The 20,811-nt window shown below is 41.0% G+C and overlaps 2 protein-coding genes across 3 annotated transcripts in view; one reads left to right on the top strand and one right to left on the bottom strand.

The window, feature by feature from the left end:
- Nucleotides 1-20,811, top strand: part of rfc1 (replication factor C (activator 1) 1) — a 54,490-nt gene that overhangs the window by 30,049 nt on the left and 3,630 nt on the right. For both annotated transcript variants that reach the window (XM_088342758.1, XM_088342757.1), the window contains 3 exons: nucleotides 10,485-10,580; nucleotides 12,401-12,654; nucleotides 13,828-13,945. In XM_088342758.1, the coding sequence (XP_088198884.1) occupies nucleotides 10,485-10,580; nucleotides 12,401-12,654; nucleotides 13,828-13,945 (468 nt within the window). The remainder of the gene's footprint in view (nucleotides 1-10,484; nucleotides 10,581-12,400; nucleotides 12,655-13,827; nucleotides 13,946-20,811) is intronic.
- On the bottom strand, nucleotides 14,286-18,671 carry LOC148361935 (uncharacterized). Its single transcript, XM_088342772.1, has 2 exons — nucleotides 17,549-18,671; nucleotides 14,286-14,593 (listed from the first exon to the last, which is right to left on the bottom strand). The coding sequence occupies exons 1-2, from the start codon at nucleotides 18,537-18,539 to the stop codon at nucleotides 14,580-14,582; spliced, it is 1,005 nt and encodes a 334-aa protein (XP_088198898.1). The 5' UTR covers nucleotides 18,540-18,671; the 3' UTR covers nucleotides 14,286-14,579.

The following is a 20,811-nucleotide window of genomic DNA, read 5'->3' as shown; positions in this document are numbered from 1 at the left end:
GGGCGGGAGATTTAGCGGTATGCTAACGTTAGCATCTGGTGAAACTGTTAGCGGTGGAAAGTATACAGCAAACACAAACACCACAGTTAACTCTCCCGGTACATAGCTAGAAACTCCATATCGAGTGAGCAGTGTGTGTCAATGGTTCCGCTATTGTAGCGCGTAGTCTCCAACCCCTGTTTTTACCAGAGTCTTCGTCTCGTTCGAGCCGGTGATGTAATGCGGCGTCGGGAAAGCCAAGACTCCGTGATGGCAAAAAAAAAGTCCTCCAATTCCGGACGTTGTTGGTGGCGATCCGCAGCTCAATTCACTCATTGTGGACGGATGGATCTGGCGTTGGTTGAACATGCTTGGGAGCGCTGGTCTGTGTGGTCGCCTTCTTAGCTTAGCTCAGCCTTTTCTCCGTCGAATGTCATTGTCGGCAGGCGGCAAATCTTCCAGGGAGATCCGGTGGTCTCTGTATATCCCTCGGGATGTAGTGGATGTTATTGTAAATGCGAAGGGAGTCGAAGGGAAAATAAGAGGGATCAGGGGACACTGAAAAACAAAAGACGAACTGGAGCCCGAGCCGCAGCGTCTACCCGACGCGCCGCCATCTTGACTTGATAAGCACACTAACTAACTAACTAACTAAGGGTTTATACAATGCTTGCAGGAAGAAAAACACTTAATATAGAAAATGCATTAAACTAAGAACTAAGGAAGAAGAATCCCTATATAAAACATATAAAAACAAATTGACGAGCATTTTGTTAGCCAGTAAGACATTATTTTATACCAATTTATTACATATGAACAAAAGCAATATTAAAGGTATTTGGGGAGTATTTAATACTATAACTAGACAATTCCCGCGGAAATTGTAAGAGTTGTGATTGATCTGGCAGATGTTGGTAGAGAACCGGTAGCGTTGAGTTGTTAGCCTTATGAGTTAGCATAAAGTTTTTAACTCTGAGAGATGTATTTGTAATTTTTAACTTGGCTCTGTGGGGGGACTCCGCCCCCCACACCCCCCCAAGTTCATTTGAGATGGACCCACAACCGTTAGCAACAAGGATATGATTGTGGAGGTCTAAAAAAACACATTCATGGTAAAAACGTAGTAATAACACTGTTATTACACGTTAGCATCACTTTCTAGCATGTACCCATTAGCATAACTCATCAACATGAGGCCATTAGCATAATTTGTAAATATGAAGTCGTTAGAATATTGCCATTATGAAAAAATTTTAGCATGAAGAAGTTAGCATTTAGCTGTTAGCATCACTTTTTAGCATGTATCCGGCAGTATAACTCATCAACATGAGTCAATTAGCATTATTTGTAAATATGAAGTCATTTAAATATAGCCTTTACCAAATTTTTTTAGCATGAAGAAGTTAGCATTTAGCCGTTAGCATCACTTTTTAGCATTTATATGTTAGCATAACTCATCAACAAGAGTCCATTTGCATAATTTGTAAATATGAATTCGTTAAAATATAGCCATTACCAAAAATTTTTAGCATGAAGCAGTTAGCATTTAGCTGTTAGCATCACTTTTTAGCATGTATCTGTTGGTATAACTCATTAACACGAAGCCATTAGCAGAACTTGTAAATATGAAGTCGTTAAAATATAGCCATTACCAAAATTTTTTACTATAAAGCAGTTAGCATTGCCGACAGTGTTAACAGCTAGCTTGTGCCAACCCATTGCCAACAGTGTTACATCTAGCTGCGCCAGCCCAACTTGTCACTGACAGTTTTTACAGCTAGCATAAGTAAGCATAGCATCAACCTCTCATCGCTAATACTTGGGCTGGCTATGCCAGCCCAACTAATCACCAACAGTGTTTACAGCTAGCTTGCGCTAATATTTGGGCTGGCTAAGCCAGCCCAACACTTTGCTAGCGGCGCACATAGCTGTTAGCACCCTCTCGCTAGCATACACTCTTTGGAATTCACCATTTACCTATGGTTAAAGGTCATGTGGGTCGGGCCCCCTCAAGCCACCCTGGACAGTCCCTGCTTACTATGACAACCCTCTGGAAAAGCCCTCATTACCATGACTACCAATAGAAATGAATGGGCCCATGTATTCCGGATGGGAGATTTTCAAAACCCATTATTCCGGATGGGGACTTTTTTTGGTCTCCGGGGCCCGGAGACTCGTATCGCTTATCCGTATCGTCGCAGGGAAGTCCTGATCGGGCCGGAATTTTTGGTATATGAATCGTTGGGCTACTCCAAAAGCTCTGGGAGGAGAGGCCTGTCAAAATTTGGCGGAAGAAGATAGATATAATAATATTTTTGAATAAGATCTCGGGGGATTATAATAGTTGTGCCTGCTAATTATATTAGTGTAGTAACAATTATTAATAGCGATTTATTTAACCTAAAAAAAACTAAAAATATGGATTGATAAAAATAAATTATTTTTAAATTTAAACAAAACTTAAGTGATATTCTTTGGCTATCACAAAGCAAATACAGAACTGGCGGTGAAAATGGATGGTGTGGCCATAGAAATGACATTTTTAGGAGTTCCATTAGACAGTAAATTAAACTGGAAAACATGCCAGACACATACAAATTAAGGTATCTAAAAGGATTTCAATCATTAAAGCCAGATTCTTTTTAAACTAAAATGCATTGTTTTTATTATGTTGCTCTCTAGTTTTGCCATATTTAACATACTGTGTAGAAGTTTGGGGCAATAATTACAAAAGTTCACTCCATCCCCTTTATATACTCCAAAAAGAACTACACAAGGCAGGATACTGTGATCACTAGCGATCGACCAATTATCGGCACCGATATTTGGGGATCTCACGGTTATTTGCGTTATTATGAAACTGATATACAGACGCTGCCCGACTTACGAACAAGTTCCGGACGTCGTTGAATTTGAAGTTGAATTCGTAAGTTGTTTCAGTGCTATGTTCTGTAGGTTTAAGGTTTATACAAGCATGTTTAAGGCTTGCATAAGTAACCTGTAATTGTTTTTTTTGTTTTTTTTTTTTACGAAAGATAAACATTTCATAAAATATTATGCTCTATAAAGTGAGGTTTAACTTAATTTTGGGAGATGTGCTTCAGGAGGTCCTTCTTTGTGGTAAAAAGTGGCTGAAATAAAGCGGACCATTTTTCAACCGCATTAAGCGTCCTTATTCCCCTTCCAAAAGAAACTGCTTGCCTCTCCTTTACACCAACCATATTGAATGGATGCACAAGATTTTAAACATTAAAAATGTCAAAGTTCTGAGCACGCTGGAAATAGTGTAGGCATACAATTTGTGGTGCGCATTAATGATGACAGTAGGGCGACGGATGTCGCGAGAGTTGGTTTGAGACTGTAAGGGAGGCAGAGACTTAAGTTTTGGAGAGAGTTCGGTGTGTTTACAATAGACTGGTGCTGACGGTTGTCACTTTCCAAGGCGACCGGAAGTGTTTGAGTATTTTTTCATGAACGAGAAGCAATCCACGACTCACACAAAATGACACGCTACATTAGTGTCAGCGCTGGGATTACGAACTGTTGAAGGGGAGATGTTTACGTTCGAAGTAGGAAGAGGAAGCAGATTTTTTTTTTACTTCCGGGTGGATGCTGGGTGACCTCTTCCAGCACCACATGCCGGTAGAGGCGGAAAGAAGCACTACAGTAATGTCCTGTACTCGGAAAAAGGTGCACACACACTACAAAATCTAACTTACAGCAATGGCCGGATATTTTTCGACATCCCGAAAAATATGTTCGTATCTACCGTTTTACGTAAGTCGAATGGTCGTAAGTAGGGGAGCGTCTGTAGCCGATATTAAGAACAACACCGAGCAACAGCCAGCCCGAGCCGTTTTTTTTCCCCCTCCTGCCTTGTCTCTGATGCCACCCACCCAGCGCCTCCTGTTTGAATAAAAAAAAAACGGGAGGAGCCTCTGAAGCCGAAAGTCCCCACTTAGCACCGTCCGCAGACACAGACTTGAACGAAAGTTACGGTTGTCGCAAATATTTTTCATATTTGCGAATACGTTTCACATCACAATTAGCGTCTTACTCTCTCTCCACCCACTTTGTGACCACCCAATTTGTGACTGAAATGTCGAGTAAATGTCGTCAACGTGCAGCAACGCGCTCACGGTAGCAGGAAACACCGATGTTGTGCCTAATTCTGACTCCTTCACGTTAACGCGAATTCCGCTATGCGCTTCCGATGGAACCAGTGTGGCGATTGTAGTCTGTATAATGTGCTTATTAGCAAATATGGATTGTCATGATTAAGACAAAAAACGATGAGTTTATTGAGACATGCACGCGAACGTTACTAACACTGGAGGTGACCCAACGTAGCTAAACGCTATAATTTTCACGACCAGGGGCGATTTCAGGTTTAGAGCTTTGGGTGTGCTAAGCACTCTGAGTGCCCTATCACTCTCCTTTTCCACCAAAAAAACACATACAAACATCTTTAAGTCATTAAACATATTAATTCAGTCACTTAAGTAATAAATCTCATCTCATCTCATTAGCTGCACCGCTTATCCTCAGTAGGGTCGCGGGGGTGCTGGAGCCCATCCCAGCAATCATCTGGCAGTGGGCAGGGGACACCCTGAACTGGTTGCCAGCCAATCGCAGGGCACACAGGGACAGACAACTCGCTCGCTCATTCACACCTAGGGACAATTTGGACCGGCCAATCCACCTGAAATGCATGTCTTTTGAATGTGGGAGGAAACCGGAGTGCCCGGAGGAAACCCACGCAAGCACGGGGAGAACATACAAACTCCGCACAGGAAGTCCGGTAGCTAGATTTGAACCCACACAGGTGGATCCCAAGACTTTGAACTGTGCCGCACACGCGCTAACCACTGCGCTGCCGTGCTGCCCTAAGTAATAAATAATAGATAAATAATTAAGCTACCTTAGTGTTTTCAAACAAAAGCAGGTTTTATTACCAAGAAGATAAGAATTCAGTATCATAAAAATCTGTATCAATTAATATTTTTAAGAGTGAGTGGTTTGTAGATAATCCATCAAAATGTAATGATAATGTGGTCAACTGATGAGGAAAAAATACTTATTAACAGAATACATAACGCTGTGCTGAATCAAATGTACTGAACCATTTCAAAGCAGGGGAGTGTTTGTGACCCTGCGTTGTTCACATTTTTGTTTTGTTTTCCTTATTTGTTTAGCGTTTTCATCATATTTAAGCTTATCCTGTCCTATATTAAGGAGAACAGGTTTAAAAATCGTATAATTTTTGGGGGTGCTTGAGAACCCCAAAAACGGGCTGGTTACACTAATGTTCACAACCACGACTAGTAGTACACAAGCAGGCTTTATATTGCGTACTATATTAGCTTTGTGATATAATGATAATGCATGTTTGTTTGTAGTTGTTTACTGATACCGTTAACCAGGGCACAATTGTGACTGAGACCCTGGTTTTATTGAATTTCCCTGTGTAAACCACCACACTTATTAGTCATGTGAAAGATAAGTCACGTTATTTGGGTTAGAAATCTAATTTTTTTCCTATAAAAGTTTTCATTGCGCTTGTAATGTTTTTTTTTACTGAAAATATCGAGCGCGGCCTTCTCTTAATCCTAATAATTGGTATTGGCCTTGAAAAACCACATCTGTCAATCCTTAGTGATTATACCAATATTCTATTTCTATATGAAAAGCAATGATAATAATTGATACTATAATAGATACGCTAATTGCCTAATATATTAAAAAAACTATGGAGACAGCAATTATAATAAGGATGCCGTTGAAAATGGTGATGGTGATAATAAAGTGTCCATCCACACAACCTATGGAAATATTTATGTTCATGAGGTGCTTGTTACGTGTAACTACATGAGATCTATCTATAAGACCATTTGTAAAGGAGGTCAGGGGGTTGAATAAGCATTAGAGGTAAGATCGGGCCAAACAAAAGCACCCGAGCCCGACGCAGGCCCGAGGGGTATTAAACCCGACCCGGACCGAGCCCGACTAATTAACTGGATTTGCTGGCCCGCCCGAAAGGGGCCCGAAATTACATATTTTATTTATAAGGAGGGGTGATTTATGATAACAAATTAAACTCTGCCTTTTGTTACAACATCTAGGCCTAAGTTAAATAAAACTGTATAAACATTTACATCTTTTATATTTCTGTGTCTGCACTGCAGATGTTACATTAAGCGACAATCTGTCATTGACGGGTTTTTTTTTTTGAGGTAGCGAAAACATTTAAGGGCGTCCGTCATTTTGACGACTTGATCATTGGGCCATAATCCGCAGCAGTAGTAGTACGTCCTTAAGATTTTAGCGCAGCACTTTCATTGAGGGAGTGTTGACCTGTTGTGCCCTTTTCCGACTCCTATGCAAATCTCCCAAACCCCCCCCCCCCCCCCCCCCCCCCCCCCCCCGATCGTATTCTATATAAAACGCTTATTAAAACAATAAAGCGAGCTAATTATAATAATTGGGAGATCCTAGTCTATATAACGCGTTTATTTAAACAATAAAGCGTGATTTTATTCTGCAAATTGGTTTTTTAACGCGGATGAAAATGTCACCAACGTCAATGTACGCTTCCGACAAAAGCGATCGTATTCTATATAAAACGCTTATTAAAACAATAAAGCGAGCTAATTATAACAATTGGGAGATCCTAGTCTATATAACGCGTTTATTTAAACAATAAAGCGTGATTTTATTCTGCAAATTGCGTTTTTTAACGCGGATGAAAATGTCACCAACGTCAATGTACGCTTCCGACAAAAGCGATCGTATTCTATATAAAACGCTTATTAAAACAATAAAGCGAGCTAATTATAACAATTGGGAGATCCTAGTCTATATAACGCGTTTATTTAAACAATAAAGCGCGATCGTATTCTACAAATTGCGTTTTTTAACGCGGATGAAAATGTCACCAACGTCAATGTACGCTTCCGACAAAAGCGATCGTATTCTATATAAAACGCTTATTAAAACAATAAAGCGAGCTAATTATAAGAATTGGGAGATCCTAGTCTATATAATGCGTTTATTTAAACAATAAAGCGCGATCGTATTCTACAAATTGCGTTTTTTAACGCGGATGAAAATGTCACCAACGTCAATGTACGCTTCCGACAAAAGCGATCGTATTCTATATAAAACGCTTATTAAAACAATAAAGCGAGCTAATTATAAGAATTGGGAGATCCTAGTCTATATAACGCGTTTATTTAAACAATAAAGCGCGATCGTATTCTACAAATTGCGTTTTTTAACGCGGATGAAAATGTCACCAACGTCAATGTACGCTTCCGACAAAAGCGATCGTATTCTATATAATACGCTTTAAAACAAAATAAAGCGAGCTAGTTATAATAATTGGGAGATTCTAGTCTATATAACGCGTTTATTTAAACAATAAAGCGCGATCGTATTTTACAAAATGCGTTTGTTAATGCGGATGGAAAAGTCACCAACGTCACTGTACGCTATGATTTCCGCAATCACAACTAATTGTACACAAATAATATTTATTTGATTGACTATATTATAAACTATATAGGTTTTTAATGAACATATATTTATAATTATTAATTAATTAAAAAAAAAAAAAAAAAAAAAAGCAGGACCGAACCCGACCCGACCGTATGACTGACATTTCAGGCCCGACCCGGCCCGAAATTGCCTCGGGTTCGGGCCATAAATCTTAGGTCTAATAAGCATATTCCTCTTTCTATTACTTTTAGACATATTACCTTAACATTGTTTTTGTTTATTGTCTCACCAGTGGCTTAGATACGTACATGAATATACCAACTTAGTGCTTGTATACCTACGCATAGATTTTTATTATATGTGTAAATATGTACATACCTACCTGTAGATACATGTACATATATGTAGATACATGTTAAATTGTTTTTTTCATATTTTGTTACCATAAGAAAACATGTTTTTTTTTTTTTTACGCAAGGGTCTCCAACCTTTTTCAAGCTGAGAGCTAATTGTTGTTAGTGTAAAAGGCACCCAATTTATAAATGTCTAAAAAAGCTTGTGTTGTTAATATGCTATTACCAGGTTAATTTTGGAAGTAGTGTTAAATAGACTCAGTCAACCAGTAAAAAAAATAATTTTACTAGAATTTTTTCCCAAAAAACACACTCTTCTAGCAAGTCAAGTCACATTTATTTATATAGCCCTTAATCACAAAAATGTCTCAAAGGACTGCACAGGATTACAATTACAAAATTGCACAATTACCTGATCTTAAACCAGCATGCGGGCAAGGAACAACTCAAAAACCTCAGTTTGAGGAAAAAAGAGAAACCTTGAGAAAGGAGCTCACATGTGGTAATCCCCCTTCCAGGATTGACCAGGGTGAATCACAATTAGCATTACACAGAATAGTAAACACTAGGTAAGATGTTGAAAATGTCCGGAAAGAGCATGACACCAACGACGCCCCCAGCCTGTAAACTAGTCCAGAAAGTCTATGACGGCCAGGACGCAGCTTCCCATCTCTGCCAGCTGGTAAATGCAGGGGTTGACATGCTTCAGGTCAGACGCTGGTCTGCTGACTCATCTCAAATCGTCCTTCTCCTTCGTATCAGCCAGGCAGGCAGTCGGAAAAAGACAGGACAATACAGAATATGAGGTGGGCATCAATCATAAGCTTTGGAATAGAAGTGTGTCTTAAGCCTTGATTTAAAAACTTCCGTTGAGGTTGCAGATCTTATCTCCGGAGGCAGGGCGTTTTATAACACCGGGGCCCGGATAGAGAACGCTCTCGAGCCTGCAGACTTCTTGGCTCTCGGGAGTCACAAGTAGACCGGCATTTTCCGAGCACAGACTCCGTGCAGGAACATAGGGGGAAATCAAATCAGAGAGATAAGAGGGTGCAAGCCCATGCAAACATTTATATGTTAATAAGAGAACCTTAAAGTCACATCTTAAGTGGACTGGGAGCCAGTGCAAGTTGGCCAATACAGGAGTAATATGCTCAAACTTTTTGGTCTTAGTCAAAAGTCTAGCTGCCGCATTCTGAACCAGCTGCAAACCTTTAATGCTAGACATCGGGAGACCAGAAAGCAATACATTACAGTAATCAAGCCAAGAAGTGATAAACGCATGAATTAAAACCTCTGCATCTGATTGGGACAGCATCGAACGAATCTTTGCAATATTACGGAGGTGGTAGAAAGCTATTCTAGTAAAAAATTTTACGTGTAACTGAAACGACAGATTAGGATCAAATATAACACCTACATTTTTGACCGAGTCACTATGGGTGACATTACATTTGTCTAGGTTCAGGGTAGTGTTTGAAAACAACTGACGACAGTGAGCTGGACCAATAATCTACATTTCAGTTTTTTCTGGGTTAAGGCGTAAAAAATTAAGTGACATCCATCTTTGAATCTCAGTAAGGCAAGCCTCCAGATTTCTACAACTTAAATGTCCAGTTGTTTCCAGTGGCACATACAGTTGAGTGTCATCTGCATAGCAATGGAAACTAATATTATACTTGCGGATAATGTCACCAAGCGGGATCATATAAATACTAAAAAGAAGGGGGCCAAGTACAGAGCCTTGAGGAACACCACAGGGGACATTAGATTGTTTAGAGGTCAGATTGCCATAGTTAACACATTGCATCCTGTCTGACAGGTAGGACCTAAACCACGAGAGTACAGTTCCTGAGATACCAATGCATTCTAGACGAACCAGTAATATGTTGTGGTCGACAGTATAAAAAGCAGCGCTGAGATCCAGCAGCAGTCACATTGATGAGGCACCGGTGAGCTATCTTAAGAACAGGTCCGCAGTCACTTTAACTTGACAGCAATGATTTGGGCTGGGGTATTATGAGCCAAACCCAAAGTTGTCTTTTCTAAACAGTTTAATTTAAAGTAAATATTTTGTTATATAGTACAGGAAGTGAGTATAAACATTTTTATTCCATCTGATTTGCTCATTGATCAACAAGTGATTGATTATTCAATTATTAAAATCCTTTTCTGCAACCATAATCAGATATGCAAAACAGGTGCTCCATTTGCACGTTCACAGATCCTTTAACCACTAAGGGTCGTAGGGGCACCACTTCCTATGGTTTGTCTTGAGGAAGTACAGCCTGAAGCCTCCTGATCTGACTCAAATGCAGCACCTTCATCATCTGGTCCTTGGTTGTTTCTAGGTGTAAAGCATCATCCCACTCTTCAGAGAAGAGCTGAACCTAAATACTGTTTTTGAAAATAGTTAACCTTCATCAAAAAACATTTTCAACTCATTTGTTGCCATTGGCAGCCGCAGAAGTGTAGATTGACTGCTCTAAGCGTAAGTGGGAGTGAATAGCTTCAAAAATTGCTGATTTTATTTTTCATTGTTTTATTTATTCATGTCTGGGAACACAGAACTGGTGGATTCTAAGGGGTATCTTTCAAATGTATGTTGACCCTTTCTCTATTCATGACTGCAATCCTCGCCCCACTGCTTTTTTCAAGGGCGCCATGATGACAATTGCTTTCAAGGAAGGAATCAAGATCCCGCCTCCGGCACTGAACGAAATCATTTTGGCATCCAATCAAGATATCAGACAGGTTTGAAAGAAAGCCAATCACAATTGACCTATGGCTAAGCCCTGCCCCCTTAACGTTCAACATTCTGTGAAGAGTGTTATGGCAAGTGTCAAAGTAGGAGAGATTTTGCAGGAGGCAAGTGATGCTTTTTGGGCCCACAAAGATCACACATCATTTCAGTCACCAAAAATGCATTGTAGGTTTTTATTTGTGATTTCATATTTGAGAAGGTCGATTAAAACCTTCCCTTCTGGCAAAACTTTATAGATCACAATGTAAACGTGAAAAAATGCATCGCATTGTCATCAGTATCTTGGACAACGCAATAGAGAATCAGTATTGTTTACCTTCAATAATTAACCTAACTTGACGTTACTTGTAAAATAGGCTTTGCCATTACTATCAGCTTCTATTCATCAAAACAAAGCTTTATGTTCTGCGTTAACCTAGCTTCATATCCTGCTAGAGCAGAGATTGATATACTATGCTTTGGAAAATACCTGTTCATATACACTAACAAGTTCACTGTCACTGATCTGACACATCATTGGAATTAAGTCTATAGGGAACTGGTTTACTTCTCTTGCATTATGGGGTAAGTGAAGCTATGATCCAAAATTTGAAGTAACTATGATTAGATTCCTTACGACAGGGGTGTCAAACTCATTTTAACTCTGGGGCCACACGATAGAACAAACATTCTGTTGGGGGCCGGACCAGTAGATTAAAGAGAAAGAAAAAGAGAGATAAAGAAATAAGAGAAAGAGGGGGGATAAAGAAAGAGAGAGGGGGAGAGCCTGAGAAACAAAAGAGATAAAAAGAGAAGTCATGAGAGAGGGGGAAAGAAAGGGGGAGGAAGAAAGAAATCTAAAAGAAATAGAAAGACAGAAGGAGAGAAAAGAGAAAAGAAAGCCCAAAGGGTAGGAAGAGAGAAAGAGAAAAGAGAGAAAAGGAAAAAAAGGAAATTAGAGCAAAATAAGTCAAAAAGACAGAGAGAGAAAGAGACAAAGAGCAACAAAGGAAGGGAGGGAGAGAGAGAGAGAAAGAGAGAGAAAGAGAGAGAGAGAGAGAGAGAGAGCAGTGTCTTTGTGAGAAGCACCATTCTTTAGCAACATCAAGTTGACATATTTCAACCTGCAGCTTGTTTTCATCTTGTGCTTCTCTGAGTGTTGTCTCGCGGGCCGGATTCAATCCCTTAGCGGGCCACCAGTTTGACGCCTGTGCCTTACGACAACCGCTACCAATCGCGTATGATTACCGAAGTACAAAAACTGGCACATAAAAGTCTACTGAACTCCCAGTAAACTAACATAATCTATAACGCAGCCAAAAGCTAACGTCAGCCTAAGTTAGAGATGTTAACATTACAAATAACTTTTTATTTCTCCAAAAAAGTGGCAAAACGTTGCCTGAAGCACCATGTTGACTTACCTTAGAACAGATAAAGACATCCCTATTAATGTTATCCATGTTGAGTGGTCGACCACATAACTTTATCCAACTAGTCCTGATATAGATGTGGCTTAGAAAAGGGTAATATCGCCCAGCCTCTCGAGATACCTCGTATCACATTAGCAAGTACCCAATGCTTAACGATTGACGAATTTTAAGTTAAGAATGTAAGGAAAACAAACACAAAAAAAACAAACTGCAATGCATTTAAATGGACATGTAAGCAGAGAATGTCTGAGTGTATTGGCTTGGCTATGCGCACTGAGATTGGCTCATGGTGTTTGAGGACAGGGCTTATCCATAGGTCAATTGTAATTTGGGCAAGAAGCTTGTCGTTCGACCGCTAGCCTAAAGGGGCTACTGCAGGAAATCGTCTGTCTCTTTGTCAGGTTATCCACAACCTGAGCATGTGGTCTGCAAAAGACAAAGTGATGAGCTACGACCAGTGCAAGTCTGATGCAGCCAGGGCCCGCAAGGACCTAAAAATTGGGCCCTTCGACGTGTGCCGAAAAATTTTTGTCACCGGTGAGGAGACTGCACACATGACCCTCATCGACAAATCCGACCTCTTTTTCCACGACTACTCGCTGGCGCCGCTTTTCGTCCAAGAAAACTACATCCATGTCCGACCTGCTGCCGCTGGGTGAGATACCCTCAAGAAACATTTAGACCAAGGGTTGGGAACCTTTTTAAACCCCTAAGAGCCATAAAATAAAACATTTTTAGATTTATTTTATTTTTTAGGAGGGCGCGAGAGCGACGCACACCATACAGTATATTTTAAGACGTATTCAAACAAAATCGCTCCCCCGGAAAAAGCCTATTCTTCAGCACATTTTATTTCACTGTGTTGTGTTTGATGATTTAATAAAATCTGTTAAATAATAACAAAGCCAGAGCCTGTGCCCCATATCAATATACTTCAAATTTGACTTCCTCTTTTATTAAAGAGTGATGAGGCTCATTTTGACTGTCATGTTTTTCTTAATAATGTATTCAAAACAAGGTGCGAGCAAAGTGCTTTTACAAACATGTCACAAAACACTGCCAACAAGGATATCGTATTTACCTTTGGCACAGACTGCACTAAGCGAGAGAGCGAAGGGAGTGCCATGTGCTGTGGGCAGTGATCTGCTTACCTTTACTGTTCACCCATTTAAATTGCTCTCAGATGTTTGCTAGTGTAGTGTGCTACAATGAACATACATATTTTAATGAGCTTCCGTTCAAAGGATTTCTTAGCGACCTACTGCCAAAACTGGTTTTGTTGGTGTGACACCCTGACTGTAAACTGTATTTAAGAATGTGTCCAATACACAGTATACTGGACTGAGCCTGTGGTGACCCAATGATTCCTCAGCTTTGCACGTACCAAAATCTGGATCTAATCATCTGACTTTTGAACCTCTCAGAGCCACATGTTGGAGACAAAATTTGACTCCGAGCCATGTTTACTCATAAAAAGAGCCATAGTTTCCCGACCTCTGACATAGCTTGTTTATTGATCTTCCATACAAAGGATTGAGGGATTTAAAGCCAAAATGGGGTCTGTCGCTGTGACACCTTGACTGTAAATTGAAGTTAAAATTGTGTACTATCTATATTAGCTCAAACCTTGAAGCAGCCACTTGTGTCTCTGATTTACAAGTGCGACAATTGGATCTGCACATAAAAGTACAGTAAATCATTGTAAAGTTCTATTTTATCTCCGACCCATACGTACTTATAAAATGAGCATAAATGGCTTGGTTCGGTTCCCAAACCCTGATATAGACGCTAACGTGTTAGTCAAAACTGGTGACTGTGCTTATTTTAGGGGAGATCTGAAATCCCACCTGGTGCTGCTCAGCAAGACAGCCGACTCCATTTGCGATGGGGACCTGGTGGACCGGCGAATTCGTTCCGGGCAGAACTGGTCTTTGCTTCCCACGCAGGTATTCAAAATGAGTTTGAATTTCTATAATTTTTAAAGTGAGGGATGCACGACAACCGGGGACAATTGATTATGACCGAAACACTTCAATCTAGGCGGGCCAAACCCGAACAAAAAACAGTGGCCTACTGATCCTCGCTATCAAAAATAGTTGACCAGGAATAATGGATTGAGGCCACAACCCTGCATTTATTATTTCAAGAGGGCCAAAATGGCATGCCTCCTGACAAACGGCCACCCTTACACAAATTTGCTGTGTTGGGGAAAATGCAGGTTCGAGAATCGATTAAGTCTTCTCATACGTTTTCAAGAAATGCACGGATGCTGGCGTGAGAGGAAGGTTCTTTATTGCATCGTCCCAAAGAACTCAGAGAACTTAAGACATAACAACGCTTTTATAGCTTCAATTGAGTACAACCCAAGAGGCGGCCCGGTCCTTACGTATCATTTTTGGAATTTGTTTTTCTCGCAAGGAAGATGTTGTCGTATCCTTATTAGGAAATGTTTTCGCCTCAGTTTGCTCAGAGAGTCCTGGCAGGTCCCATGCTCTTTTAAGGAAACTTAATTGTCTGCCAAGAACTTTCCCGAAATGATGTCAACATGACTTTCTCCACCACAGAATCCCCCTTTGGGAGTTACAACTCCCACTCTGAACGGAAATTAAAATTGAAAATTAATACAGGGTAGTGGTAAAGTATCATAAATCATGGCTACCAATACACGGACAGAGTTTACGCGAATCGAAAACAAAAATAAAATTTCTGGCGGTCAGCCTGCTGTGATTATTCTAACTTTCATTGTTTATGTTTCATTTACAAAATCCTCCGACACTCCAAACACTTGACTTGAACATTTCAACCCATGCACTAATCCCCCACTGCATTTATCTTTATCCGTACATACTGGATTATACACGTAGACTGCCGATGGCTGCTCGGTACATGATAAAGATACATGCATATATGAACTGACAAGTGATATCAGCGGTTACAACAGTGCAAGCTTCTGGTTACAGTCGTTGATATATTTCAACATGAGTGCATGATTGGATAGTAATACAGTATACACATTGGCCTTAGGCCTGACCCCGTGAACACTTTGAAGACCCCGCTTCGCCGTATTCGTCATCGGGTGTCGTGAAGTCAGATGTCGGAGTGGGAGATCATCTCAGCAGGCATCACGCTCAGTTTCCATGCAGCCCAAAACCCGGAAGCGACGAGGTATCCTGACCATCTCAGTCAGCAGCTTACTGACTTACAGTGTGACATACCAACAAGAGAATCACAATTAGAAACCAATATATCTGTAGCTATTATTCCTAGCGCTATAGTGTGCTGCGTGTCTAATTAAAGTACTATCGGATATTGCATTTAGTCCAGATCATCACATATGTCTCTTCCCGCAGATGCTCCATTATCTAGTGTAGGTTTTCCTGACTGTTGACGTCGCCAGATAAAGTTCAAGGTGTTGAATTCAATTATGTCATCTGTTCTTCCTCGCTCAGAAATAAGCTTGGATATTCAATCACCAACTGTGCTAATTGAGCTTCTGCCACCTTAGTACCAGCCAATACTGTCATTTGTTCTCCAAAAGTCTTAAGCATTCCCCTTTTAAGAATAGGTATGATACAGAAACACAACAAACACATAACTATTACGACGGTTTGTACAAGAATTCCCCCCTTCGCTAACAGACCACCCCAGTACCCAAATGTAGACGAGAACCAATCAAAGGAGATACTGTTCTTCTCAGTATTTACTGTCACTTCATTGCTTAACTCACGAATCTTTGACATTGCTTTCGTGAAGCTTCCTGATTCGGCTGTATTTAAAGGTATATAAGTACAGCATTCGTCTTTTATCATATGACACGCCTCCTTTACTGGCTAAGAGAAAATCGAGGGCCTGACGATTCTGCCAGGCTATCCTGGATGTCTCATGTAATTGTTCTCCTATTGCACTAAAGGCCTCGTTAGTGTAATTAATGAAACGTTGTTGGTTGTAATAAATGTAATTAATCCATTCTGCGTTCTTATTTGGAGTTATCCAGATGAATATCGATTCCAATCCAGACTTAATTTCATTCCTAGCTTTAAATTCATCTGGAATTCCCCTCGGTTGTCCGATGGCATCTAGGTACACTCGTCCATCCGGAACATATGCTCTCTTAACTCTGGCTTCTCCGGGAGTCCTTAGTACCTCATGAACCCCCTTATACATTATATGGACAGGTACTTTCATTCTCACAAGTGTACACAATCCTATCCAATTTCGTGGGATCCTGTTCCTTAAAGAGTCACCCCCAACATCCAGTAACTGTCTGCTACTGCGACTGATTGATCCCTAAAATAATGTATGTCCGGAATTGACATTGTTATGTTTTCGCACGACTGATCATGCACACCCGGATTTTCGAACCATATCGCATTATCTGGAAAATAAGGATTCATCTTTGCGTGTGGAAACCAGGATATAACCCAAGTTGTCTTACACTTCGCTGTCGTGTTTCCTACCCAATGCCCAACTATGCCACTATAACTATACGCACCACTCGCATAACATTCATACTCAGCGGTTCGATCAATCCTATACCTTGTTGGAGGGCCCTTCTGGTCCGTCGTTCGTTGAAATTCTCTACACATCCTATACCTAATTTTCTCAGGTGTTGATGTCAGCCTTGGATAATAATGTCCACCTTTATGACCAGAAGTAAATCTACATTCTATCGTACACATTGGCAGTGGAGGAGGTTTAACCACAAAGACTTGTGAAGCAAATCTTGGGTCTTTGCAAATCCGCCGCTGCTCCTCTGCACATGTCTTCATATTATGTTTTTCTGGAATTACAATTGAAACGCCTGGCGGCGCCGTCGAGCATGCTATGCATTCTTCATCTGTCATGTCTCTCGCGGTATACCATAACCATCTATACCACGGGTTGTACTTTGCGTTGTCCCACCCACGTTCTTTCGTCGGGTCAAAACTTCTTGGCCTAAATACACCAAAGCCTAGTCGACTGTCCTGACTGTCAACTCCACCATCCGCACAATAGTCTTCGTATGCTAAACTTTTTTGAGGTTTCACTCCCATTGACTCACCCACTGTATCGTTTTGAGTTTTAACTTCAATTGGCTTACTTATTGTAGGGCTCATGGTAACACCTTCTTTCAGATGCGGCTTCTTTGGCTGTTTAACCTCTGTTACACTTTCCTGTATTTTACGTACTGTTAGTGTACTCATTTCTGGCCGTTGGCGTGTTGTAACCTCACTCTTCGGTGTCGTAGCCGTGGGTGTAGGCTCCTCTGATTTTTGGTGTGTTGTCACCACTCCCGTCCGTATCGTCACTTTAGGTGCTGGAGTGACCCACCAATTGGTCCACCAGCTGTTAAGGTTTGGCTTATTATCCGTTACTTTAGTCTGTACTGTCGTTAACATATTTGGTTTCTGGTATTCGGTCGGCACTTCGACTGGTCGCACGTCTCTCTTTTGTCGGATTAATCCCATAATGCTCGGGATTCTAGTAGTTACAATTTGTTTTCTATTGCGAATTGTACTTTCCAAATTTTCAACCGTTTCGGCATGTTGTACAGTAGTGTCACACTTAACCGGGCTGCTGTCTCTTTGATGCGTCAAGGTCTGCAACTGCAGCGCCGCTGTTTGGATCTCCGGCTGCACTTCCGGACCCGCGATTTCCATTCGCCGCTGCGATTTCTCGAGCTCTGCTCCTAGTAACAACCATATCAGACAACTTATTATCACACACAACTTTATCATCCACATCTTGTTTTCCTAATTTAACGTTACTGCCCTGTTGATCTTGGTTGGTCTCCTTGACGGTGGCAGCGTGAGCCTTGGTACAGTGGTTCACATGGTACCAGGTTGAGCTGCCCTCTACCTGGACTGCGGTCGGCGTTGCCCTTACGACGGTGTATGGTCCCTCACGCCTCGGTTGGTTCCACTTTCGTCGAAACACCTTGATGTACACGAGATCTCCTGGGACCACCGTCTTCTCGAATGGTTGTTCGACCTTGGACTCTTGTCTCTTCACCTGCAGGTAGATGGCCTTCTGGATAGCCGTCAATTGTCTCATATAGTCTCTCAGTTCAGTTTGTAGTTGCTCAAGCGGCGGCCCCTTATAGGGACCTCTCAAATGCGGCGCTGGCATCGGTCTGCCTGTTAGCATTTCATGCGGTGTTAAATGTGTGATACGATGAGTTTGCATACAATAACTCATCAGCGCTAACTGTAGCGCATACACCCAGTTGAGCTTAGTACTCGCACAGATCTTGTTTATCTTTGATTTTAATGTTCCATTTACTCTTTCCACCATCCCCTGACTTTGTGGGTGATACACCGCACCCAACCGTTGTTTAATGTGTAATTTTTGTAGGATGCCCTTCACGACTTTTTGAACAAATGCCGCACCGTTATCTGAGCTTATTTCTGACGGTATGCCAAATCGCGGAATAACTTCTCTGATCAAAAACTTAATTACTGTTTCCGCGCCTAGATCTTTTGATGGTACTGCTTCAACCCAACGACTAAATCGGACGATCACGACGAGCATATATCTTTTTCCTTGGATTGTCTTTATCATATCTACATAATCAATAACTAAATGCTTAAAAGGCCCCTGTGGGACTGTCACAAAGCCAATCGGTGCCCGTACGCATTTCCTTATGTTACTCTCTGCACAGATTTCACACTGGTTGAGCACTTCGTCTACCGTGGCCTGTAAATATGGAGACCAGTAACCTTGTTTCTTCAGCTTTTTACAACCTCCCCCCTTGCACAATGATCTATATTGTGCGCTTCCGATATCAACATTGTCAGCAGAGACACTGGAGCAATACTCAGTCCTTCATGTGATCTCCAAAGTCCCTTACCATCACAGGTAGCACCCCTTTCTCTCCACAGTGTCTTTTCGTTCAGGCTAGCGTTGCCTTGAATCAGGATTATATCTTCTGGCGTTGCTACCGGTTCCTGTGAAACCATAGGTGCGAGGACAGCAACTTTGCTTTTTGACACTTCTTTGGCCGCTTCATCCGCTGCATTGTTCCCACGTATCACTGCATCATCTCCTCTTCTGTGTGCCTGGCACTTGATGATGGCTAATTTCGATGGTAACATCATTGCAGACATTAGTTCCGTGATTTGTTGATGAAGTTGAATTGGGCTTCCATCCGATTTTTTGAATCCTCTTTGTTTCCAAACAGTTCCAAAATGGTGGCAAACTCCATGTGCATATGCCGAGTCGGTGTATATGTTTGCAGTTTTTCCTCTTGCGAGCTTACACGCTTCTGTCAAGGCTTTCAGTTCTGCACACTGAGCCGAACAGGGCTGTTCACATTTTTCCGCTTTCTGCGTCACATACTGCTCAGCTTCTTGCCTGACAACTGCGTACCCAGCCCCACGTTGGGCGCCACTTAAATGTTGGGGAAAATGCAGGTCTGAGAATCGATTAAGTCTTCTCATACGTTTTCAAGAAATGCACGGATGCTGGCGTGAGAGGGAGGTTCTTTATTGCATCGTCCCAAAGAACTTTAGACATAACAACACTTTTATAGCTTCAATTGAGTACAACCCAAGAGGCGGCCCGGTCCTTACGTATCATCTTTGGAATTTGTTTTTCTCGCAAGGAAGATGTTGTCGTATCCTTATTAGGAAATGTTTTCGCCTCAGTTTGCTGAGAGAGTCCTGGCAGGTCCCATGCCCTTTTAAGGAAACTTAATTGTCTGCCAAGAACTTTCCCGAAATGATGTCAACATGACTTTTCTCCACCACAGCTGCCTTAGCCCTTTGACTGGAGATAGTGGATCGTACCTAACACAGTGCAGCTTTTTTTAGGCAAGCAATAATGGCTTGCTACATTGCCAGAACTGAAGAAAGAGCACTATATTGGCTCCTGCTCTTAGCAATATTTGATCAGGGGTATTGGCTAGAGCAGGGGTGTCAAAGTCAAATGGACGGAGGGCCAAATAAAACATTTGGCTACAAGCCGAGGGCCGGACTGTCCAATCTTTACTGAAACCAAGATTTAACCTACTGAAAACACAACAAATATATTACAATATGATTGGATAAATAAAGCAATATTTTCTTATGACTCTCAGTCATTTTTAATTTCAGCAGGCACAAAATACAAATGTCCTTTATATAAAAAACTCATAACATATCTCATAACAACAACTCATAACCATTTTCTATCATTCAATCATCTGAAATTATTAAAAAGAAATATTGCCTCGAAATACAATAAAATAAAGTGCAAAAATCTCTTGTTACTTAAAACCAATAGCAATCAACACACTGGACCTCATCTGTCCTGCTCAAATGTACATTGACTTTCCTTTCTGTGCTCTCTCTGGGTTAGTGTGAAAAAAAGGAATTACTGATTAACAAATAATAACAATCAAGTCATTTTCTCTGCTAAATAGGAGACAATTTTATCAAAAGACTGTTGTCCACATCAAGATCTATTTTCCATGAAAAGCCGAAAAACAAACACTCCCAGGACAGAGTCGGCAAACAAAAACAACATAGTCAACATAGACAATAAAGCTTTAAAATTCCCGAGGGGAACAACAAAAAACAAGACCTTCTTTATGTGCATATTTAACTTTTAAACTTGAACGGAGTAAAAACTTCAAATGTGTAATTGCACAGGAAACATTACTGTATTATTACTGTATTTACATACATTTATATACAGTACTGTATTACTACAACTCTACATTACTTGTTTGAGGCGTGTGTTTTGTTTCATGATGCCGTCTAATATTATACTCTTTCATCACCGCCACACTTTCTCCACATAGCAGACACACAGGTTTTCCAGCTACCTCCGTGAACATGTACTCCAACTCCCA

This window comes from Urocampus carinirostris, chromosome 8, assembly GCF_059441175.1.
Source record: "Urocampus carinirostris isolate Australia breed hairy pipefish chromosome 8, RoL_Ucar_1.0, whole genome shotgun sequence".
Classification (NCBI taxonomy): Eukaryota; Metazoa; Chordata; class Actinopteri; order Syngnathiformes; family Syngnathidae; genus Urocampus; species Urocampus carinirostris.
The sequence above is the reverse complement of the archived record's forward strand: the minus strand, read 5'-3'. Positions and strand labels throughout refer to the sequence as shown.

Bases quoted from the DNA above. Each gene is read 5' to 3' on its own strand.
- LOC148361935 (XM_088342772.1), bottom strand. From the start codon at position 18,539: ATGATAAAGACAATCCAAGGAAAAAGATATATGCTCGTCGTGATCGTC.